This window comes from Alternaria postmessia (genome assembly GCF_024291825.1).
Source record: "Alternaria postmessia strain BMP 2775 chromosome Unknown scaffold_20, whole genome shotgun sequence".
NCBI classification, from domain to species: domain Eukaryota; kingdom Fungi; phylum Ascomycota; class Dothideomycetes; order Pleosporales; family Pleosporaceae; genus Alternaria; species Alternaria postmessia.
The window spans coordinates 384,692-393,357 of record NW_026260093.1 but is presented as its reverse complement, the minus strand read 5'-3'; the positions used below and the strand labels follow the sequence as shown (position 1 = coordinate 393,357).

General features: G+C 52.5%; 4 protein-coding genes across 4 annotated transcripts; 3 read left to right on the top strand and 1 right to left on the bottom strand.

Moving 5' to 3' along the window:
- Window positions 1-168: 168 nt before the first annotated feature.
- Window positions 169-716, top strand: J4E82_004395 (uncharacterized protein; the record flags this gene model as incomplete). Its single annotated transcript, XM_051730674.1, has 2 exons — window positions 169-471; window positions 534-716. The coding sequence occupies 2 exons, from the start codon at window positions 169-171 to the stop codon at window positions 714-716; spliced, it is 486 nt and encodes a 161-aa protein (XP_051589723.1).
- A 639-nt stretch (window positions 717-1,355) lies between these two features.
- J4E82_004394 (uncharacterized protein) lies at window positions 1,356-3,008 on the bottom strand (the record flags this gene model as incomplete). The annotated part of the gene is made up of 3 exons (XM_051730673.1): window positions 1,356-1,462; window positions 1,513-2,362; window positions 2,454-3,008. The coding sequence occupies 3 exons, from the start codon at window positions 3,006-3,008 to the stop codon at window positions 1,356-1,358; spliced, it is 1,512 nt and encodes a 503-aa protein (XP_051589722.1).
- A 433-nt stretch (window positions 3,009-3,441) lies between these two features.
- Window positions 3,442-4,920, top strand: J4E82_004393 (uncharacterized protein; the record flags this gene model as incomplete). The annotated part of the gene is made up of 3 exons (XM_051730672.1): window positions 3,442-3,674; window positions 3,724-4,118; window positions 4,172-4,920. 3 exons carry the CDS (start codon window positions 3,442-3,444, stop codon window positions 4,918-4,920), a joined length of 1,377 nt encoding a protein of 458 aa, XP_051589721.1.
- Window positions 4,921-5,834: 914 nt separating this feature from the next.
- On the top strand, window positions 5,835-8,311 carry J4E82_004392 (uncharacterized protein; the record flags this gene model as incomplete). Its single annotated transcript, XM_051730671.1, has 4 exons — window positions 5,835-5,934; window positions 5,985-6,016; window positions 6,070-6,144; window positions 6,191-8,311. The coding sequence occupies 4 exons, from the start codon at window positions 5,835-5,837 to the stop codon at window positions 8,309-8,311; spliced, it is 2,328 nt and encodes a 775-aa protein (XP_051589720.1).
- Window positions 8,312-8,666: the final 355 nt, after the last annotated feature.

Genomic DNA, 8,666 nt, shown 5'->3' with positions numbered 1-8,666 from the left:
CCCCCCCCCCCCCCCCCCCCAGCTAGGACGCATCGGGCGCTAGCGCGTAGCGACCTCAAGGAAGACTCACACATGCAGCCTCAGCCAGTAGAGGTGTTCACGACTTCTGCGATTCGACCTTGTAATCAAAATCTGTCAGCGAGCAAGTGTTCAGTATATTCACCCAGCATGACAGAAGCAGAACGACCCAAGATTGGTGTAGGTGTCATCATCCACGATAATGCAGGGAACATCGTCATGGGAGAGCGCGCAGGCTCCCATGGCGCAGGTACTCTCCAGTGCCCCGGAGGCCACCTCGAGTACGGCGAATCATTCGCTGAAACGGCTGCAAGAGAGGTGTTGGAAGAGACAGGGCTTGAGGTGGGCAACATCAAATTCCTGACTGCTACAAATGATGTGTTTGGAGAGGGGAAGCACTACGTGACCATCTTCGTCACTTGTACCATCACTGGCGATAACAAGACACCGATGGTAAGCTCTCGTTTGTCCTAGTGTATCGGCAGTCGAGAATGAAGAGCTGATAAACTTGGTAGCCCATGGAACCGCACAAGTGTGCTGCGTGGAGTTGGATTCCCTGGACACAGATGTGGGCTTGGGCTGGAGAGCAAGCAAAGGCTGAACAAGAAGGAAAAGAGGTGCAGAAGAACCTGTTTCTCCCGCTAGTCAACCTATGGAGAGAATACCCAGAGATGAAGGATGCGCTCGTTGGGAGGTAACCACGGCCTTATCGATAGTACCTCTCATCTGGACAGCTTTCAGTTCCCGCGCCTTGTGGCTGTTCACCTATCATTCTATATACACCCCCTAGGTGCAACATGACAATCTATCTCACCTAGAAATACGCAAATCCTGGTAATAGAATACGTCATCAGTCTGCTTCGGGGCTATATGTTCTACCCTGCGCTGTTTCTATGTCAACAAAGCGAAGGTTGGCATCGGACAATACGATATAACACAAAATGCCACATTGTACTTGGTCGATTGATACTTGTACTATACAGAGAGTTAAAGTTCCCACCATGATATGGCTGAAGCTCCGTGATGGATAGCCGTGGGTATCTAAACGTGGGATGACTTGACGGAGTGCGGTAGCCAGAATGCACCACTGCGTCGTGTGCCGTGTGATGTTCTTCATATGCCTAAACACCGAAAATGAGTTGTACAAAACTCGCCCTAAATGATCCCAGAGTCGTTCGTTGTGCAGTGCGCTTAGCTTGCGATACCTGCTTGCCAAAAGACCATTGCCAATTCATCTACCACCAACGCCGTAAATATCATAATCATGCTTTCACGTTGAACCACAATGTGTCGGAAACGCATCTGGAACTTGGGTATACTAGAATTGGGTTGGCCCGCTAGTCTTCGGCGGTCTCAATCTGGGCGTATTCCTGCCAGTGGCCGTCAGCGGCCTTCTTCCAGGTGCGAATGCTGGCATCGTCTCCAGTAGTAACGAGAAGATCACCTATATTAGCTGTTAGCTGTGGCCATGCACGTTCCGTTGGACTGGCTTACCCATCTGTGAGAATGTGACACGCCAAACTGCTCCGTGATGGTTGGTCAGCTCATCTGTCATCTCTGCCTTCTGCTTGATGCGACCAGGATACTGCTCGTTTTCGAGAGACGCATCGGGAGCCTTCGAAGCTCCGGCCAGTCCAGCTCCTATTCCAGACGGCGCGTTCTGTCGATGACCTCGCGGAGATACTGACAGCGGAGCCGATGACGATGCAGTTCCAGGCGCAGCGTTCTTATCATCGGTCTGCGTGCGAAGCTCATAGATGCGAATAGCTCCGTCTTTGCTAGCTGTAGCCAAGATGTCGTAGCCCCGCATAGAGCCGTTAGCCCAAGCCAAGTCTCGAATGATCTGGCGTGTACCCTCCAGCTTTGCAACCTGGAAGAAGCGCTTGGCCTTGTCAGTGCGGAAGATGAGGACGTCCTTCATAGCGGCAACAGCGAGGGATAGCGACTTGCGATCGAGGCCAGCGGTAATGGCGGTCCAGCAGGGCAGCTTTTCCTTGTGAAAAACGACCTTGAAGCCCACTTCATCTTGACGCTCTGGAGGATTGTTCTCGGAGACCCAGCGCTCTGCCAGGATAGTCCACTCATGGAGGTTACTCTGGTCTTGAGGCTCATACACAGTGAGATAGCCGTCGCGGGTGATAAGCGCGAGCCAAGTCTCCTGCATGATGTTCTTAAAGTCCAAAGACATGAATGGAGCGTTGGTCAACGACTGCAGGTTGTAGATCAGCTTGAAGCGATTGCCGGACATGGCTACCTCAGTAGCATCCTCTTGCCAGATCTTGCAGTGGCCATCTTCACCAATACTGCCGACCACCTCGCCCATGAACGGGCCGTTCCACTTGATCTAGCATCAGATTAGCGATGGTTCACAAAGGTGGCGAAATGGCATGCAGGCGACCGAAAGGAGATTTGCGGCTGAAGATTAGATGACTTACATCGATGATCTCAGCATTGTGAGCCTTCCAGCTCTCGACGAGGGTCCACGAATCGTCCTTCTTGTCCCAGACCTTGGCACGGTGGTCTGAGCTTGCCGTGACCATGCGCGTGCCGAAGTAATTGAAGTCGACGGCGAGTACGAGGTCCTGGTGGCCATGCGAGAAGGTCTGGAAGCTCTGCGCTGCAGCCATCTTGGCGTAGACGCGATGCGCGTCCACGAAGTTCACCTCTAGGTAGTCGACGACGCGCTGCTCAATACTACCTGTGCTACCGTCGGCACAAGGCTCTTGAATCAGGGGAGCGATCAGGTCTGCGTTCTCGATCTCATCTTCAAGCGCGACGGCGATGTTGAAGTCCGGCTTGCGTGCACGCGACCGTGCTTCGTCTTTGGTGGGGCTCAAGGACGACGAATCGCTCACCGCAGCCGACGGCAGACGGGACGCAGTCAGTTGTCGAAGGAAGTTTGGTGAAGTAAGGTGAGTGCTTACGGCGTTCAGACCGTCCAAGAGATGATCGGTCTTTGCCAGGGCGCCCGCGTTGTTGTTGGCGGCCATGTTTGATGCCAATGTTCGTGGGTCTATCGTTTCGGGTTAGCAGAGCAGGAAGAAGCCGAAACAACACCTTGCCAGAATCTCTACTCACCAAACACCGCAACCACAACTTCGTGCAGATCGTTCTGCTCTTGTCGTCTCTCGCTCACGTCGTGAGCTTTTCTGGTTCGTTGCTGAAGCTTGTGGATCTATCTGCTGGCTTTCTCTGTCAGTCTCAAGTCCGGTTCGAACACTTTACGCGAAATCAGGCTCCGGAATCAGACAAAGAAGTTGTTATTGGGCAGAGCGGCGAGCTCAGTTGATGCTGTTGTGAGGGAGTTGCGCGACCGTCGCTGATATTGTCGCGACAGCAAACGGCTGGGCGGAGTCAACAACTACAGGCGTCTACGTGCCAAGATCCGCCGTCACCACGGCATTCAACACAATTACAGTCACCATGACGAGTGCGCTGTCATCAACAGAGACATTTTCACTGCTTTCCTTGTCTATCGCCTGCCTTGGAGTGCTGACCAACACTCTTCATGGTGATGGTGAGCCGCTTGTTGCGTCGATAGCGCTCAGTGGTCTAGCATTTGCGTTCTGCTATGCGTTGATACGATGGCTTGGAAATGCTTTCATGAAGCGTGGCTTCAAGGGACGAGATCTCTGCAAGCTCAAACAGATTGAGATGTAAGTGCCACATACTCTGATCCGCTTGTCAATTGACTGACGGAAACAGCCCTGAGATGATGGGAGCGGTGTGTGCGATGGTGTACCTTTTCGTCCTGATATTCTTCATACCATGGCCTTTCTACAAGGACATTGTAGTCGCAACGTCAGGGGGCGGCAATAGGGATATCATAAAGGAATTGGAGCTGATCGAGACCGGGAGGCTACTACACAGATTTCCCCACAACAAGCTTGCATCTTACCTATCCGCTATTCTCTCCCTTCAGTCTATCGTACTGCTTGGAATTGGTGACGATTTGTTCGACATAAGATGGCGACACAAGGTGCTCATCCCCGCCTTTGCAGTCATTCCCATGCTCGTCGTCTACTTTGTCGACTTTGGTGTCACACAGATGGTTGTTCCGGTACCACTGAGACCTTACTTGGGCGAACTCTTTGATCTAGGTATGCATTCATGTCGAGCATGATTACGAAGCGAGGTACTGATATACGTCCAGGCTGGCTGTACTACGTCTACATGGCGCTCATGTCCATCTTCTCCTCAAATAGCATCAACATCCTGGCGGGTATCAACGGTATCGAGGTGGCTCAGTCTATAGTCATCGCAGTCCTGATTGTTGGCAACGACATGCTCTATCTCTCGCCATTCACGACGTATCCGCATCCGGCAACAGACTCCCATCTGTTCTCGCTGTATTTGCTACTACCATTTATTGGTGTCTCGTTGGCTCTACTGATGCACAACTGGTATCCAGCAAAGGTGTTTGTGGGAGATACATACTGCTATTTTGCGGGCATGGTATTCGCCGTAGTCGCTATCCTCGGCCATTTCAGTAAAACGCTAATCTTGCTACTCATACCGCAAGCGTTCAACTTCGTCTACTCGGCACCCCAGCTCTTCCATATCGTACCATGTCCCCGACATCGGCTTCCGCATTTCAACGCACGGACAGGACTACTGGAGCCATCGCGCGTCGAATTTACCAAACCATTACGACGACCGATAGCGGAGAGCCTCAAGGTGCTGCACCGGCTTCGGATGCTTGATGTTGAGATTGATGCGAAGGGGCAGGTGGTTTCGTCGAGCAACTTTACACTAATCAATTTATGGTTAGTATGGTTCGGTCCAATGCGGGAAGACCGCTTAGCCATGGGTTTGCTCGCGTTCCAGTTCGCGGTTGGAGTTCTAGGGCTGTTTGTACGACATCGGATGGCTTTGCTTATCTTCACCGCGGACAATCTGTAGATGTATGGATATGTGTGTATAGATTGACGGGTTGTGGGACATGTAAACTATTCACATGGCGTTGTCTGCTCGAGTAGTGGTAACAAAAATGTACTTAAAAGTCATATCCTACATGGGCCGGCCGGCAATGTCCTGATACCGAGTAAATATATGACTTCGGCATATGCTGCTTACCGTGCCCTGATAAGTTTGAAGTTGAAGAAGGAGTATTGATTCTATCGAAGGATTCCTATCGAAAGAAGCAATTCGCTCTCCTATCGAGGTGGTTTCCTTTTTTCCCCAGTTGACCGCCTCTCGCAAACATTTGCACCGTTTGTAAAGTCCTACGTTCAACATTACAACGCTTGGGTAAACGTGTGGGTTAGCCAGGGCAACGTTAGCTGTCCTGGAAACATGCTCATGAAACGTCAAATCGGAGTGCTTGGAAATTGGCTGACTTTTGCAGATGGATCGGGAGGCGGTGCAGTGGGGCATGCACGATGCGGGGCAGAGTCGGACCTCTTCGCACGTGAACGTCGTCATCGGTAGCGGAAACAGTGCCTAGAGTAGCTCTCTCAGCGCCAGACGAGATGCGCGGCAAGGTTCCTTGCGTCTCTAATGGCTCAAGGTCAGCATCGTGAATTATCACCTACTAGATAGTGAAATAACGCAGCCCGACAGCGGTGGAGGCCGAAGTGGTCCGTCATCAATCGCAGCGTGATTGGCGGCTGTGCCCCTCTTGTCGTCGACTCCGAACATCGGCCGGCATGTTTTTGTGCCTCGTTCGCCTTTCAGCGATTTGAGTTCCCACATGCGCCTCATTTAAGCCGGTACCTGCCCTTGCCGAGTGTCTCTTACTTCTATTGCTCATTCTCAACTTTTCAGTGCACTCAAATTGAATTTGTTGTACTACTCATAACCCATATATATTCAAAATGCCGTCTGCAGTAAAACCGCCGCAGACCTTGTACGACAAGGTCTTTGAAGACCACATCGTCGAAGAGAAGGAGGATGGCACAATCCTTCTGTATATTGGTATGTACTGCGCTGTGTAACCTACTTGTTCTGTACTGACTGCTGCGCAGATAGGCATCTTGTCCACGAAGTGACATCACCAGTAGGCAGATCTCGCAATCCGTAACTTGAGTGCGCACGCTTATACAACCACAGCAAGCATTCGAGGGTCTCCGAAATGCCGGCCGCCGAGTACGAAGACCAGACTGCACCCTCGCCACAGTCGACCACGTATGTTCCCCATTCCGGGGAATACATCAGCGACTAACAGCAACAGAACATCCCTACCGCCTCGCGGAAAAACCTCACCACGACCGAGAAATTCATCGAAGAGACCGACTCGCGGTTACAATGCATGACTCTCGAGGAGAATGTCAAGGCCTTCGACCTCACATACTTTGGCCTTGACGACAAGAGGCAGGGTATCGTGCACATCATCGGACCTGAACAGGGCTTCACGCTGCCCGGCACCACAGTCGTATGCGGTGACAGTCACACATCCACACATGGCGCTTTCGGTGCTCTCGCCTTTGGTATCGGTACCAGCGAGGTAGAACACGTCTTGGCCACCCAGACCATCATCACACAGCGGAGTAAGAACATGAAGGTTCAGGTCGACGGAGAACTCGGACCTGGTGTTGGCAGCAAGGACATTATCCTGCACGTCATTGGCAAGATTGGCACGGCTGGAGGAACAGGTGCCGTCATCGAGTTCTGTGGCTCGGCTATCCGCGGCTTGAGTATGGAGGCGCGTATGTCGATTTGCAACATGTCAATCGAAGGTGGCGCACGAGCTGGTATGATCGCGCCTGATCAGATCACTATCGATTATCTCAAGGGAAAGCCCCTTGCACCCAAGGTCGACAGCCCAGAGTGGAAGAAAGCTTGCAACTACTGGCTTGGACTCAAGTCCGACGAGGGCGCCAAATACGACATTGAGGTCTCGATTGACGCAAAGGACATTGCCCCGACAGTCTCTTGGGGCACTTCGCCACAGGATGTCATTCCCATCACTGGCGTTGTACCTGGACCCGACGACTTTGAGGATGCGACCAAGAAGCTGGCGTGCGAACGTGCTCTGAAGTACATGGGCCTGACTGCCGGCACCCCGATGCAGGAGATTCCCCTTGACAAGATCTTCATCGGATCCTGCACAAATGCTCGTATCGAGGATCTTCGGTCAGCTGCTCAAATCGTTGAGGGCAAGAAGGTGGCTTCTAACATCAAGCGTGCTATGATCGTCCCGGGTTCTGGTCTGGTTAAGAAGCAGGCAGAGGCCGAAGGTCTTGACAAGATCTTCAGTGATGCCGGGTTCGAGTGGAGAGAGGCTGGATGCTCAATGTGCTTGGGCATGAACCCCGACATTCTGTCACCTGGCGAGCGATGTGCGTCAACCTCCAACCGAAACTTCGAGGGCCGACAGGGTGCTGGTGGCCGAACACATCTCATGTCGCCTGCTATGGCCGCCGCTGCCGCTATCGTAGGAAACCTTGCCGATGTACGGAAACTCGCCCCGCAGGCTCCGGCACAGGCTAAGGGCTCACCGAAGATCGAGCTGGACGCTCAAGTCGAGCCTCCCAGCAGTGACGAAGAGTTCGAAAAGATTATGGACCTTCCCAGCTCCGGACCTCAGCACACCGCCTCGAATACTAGCAGCACAGGCAGCGCCTCAGCCGGTATGCCCAAGTTCGAGACTCTTCGCGGATACGCGGCGCCCATGGACGTGGCAAACATCGACACCGACGCCATTATCCCCAAGCAGTTCCTCAAGACCATCAAGCGCTCAGGTCTCGGCAGTGCTCTCTTCCACGCCTGGCGCTTCGAAGCTGGCAGTGACAAGGAAGACCCATCCTTTGTACTGAACAAGGAGCCTTACCGCAACTCAAAGATTCTAGTATGCACAGGACCCAACTTTGGCTGTGGTTCAAGTCGCGAGCACGCACCCTGGGCGCTCCTCGATTTCGGCATCAAGTGCATCATCGCCCCATCGTTCGGCGACATCTTCTTTAACAACACCTTCAAGAACGGCATGCTGCCCATCCGTATCGGAGACGAGGCTGTCCTGAAACGCGTCGCTGACGAAGCGAACGCTGGCAAAGAAATCGAAGTCGACCTTCCCAACCAAGTCATCCGTGCTGCGGATGGAACCGAACTGGCCAAGTTTGAAGTTGAGGAGTTCAGGAAACACTGCCTTGTTAACGGACTTGATGACATTGGCCTGACCATGGCCAACGTCGACAAGATCGAGAAGCATGAGCAGAAGCGCACAGCCGTCTGGCCTTGGCTGGATGGAAGTGGGTACTTGAAGAGGCATGGACGCGGACCGGTCAAGGTCCAGGCGCAACCGGTGCCCAAGACTAACCGTGGAGAGGAGATTACCGAACCACTGGAGTGGTAGAAGGCACAGGTTAGAGGGAGAAAAAAAAGTTATGACCTCGGTCTATCTATCAGGAGTTATCGTTTACATCTGGCGAGCGGCTGCTTTGCGGGTTTTGGATCAAAGGTGTTTCTAATTGGGATGAGATATCACGGATTTGAATGACATATATGATTGAATGACTGTCACAACCGATTGTATTTTAGTTGAATGGTCTGAACATGTCGCTATTATACGTTGAATTTGTTCTTCCGTCAAATCTAGTACACGCGAAACCAGCTTTTGGAAGGTATACACCGCGCGCTATGCCGACCATGCATGGTAATCCAACGCCTAAACACCCAGGAACCCCAGCATAGACTTCCGTAACATATCG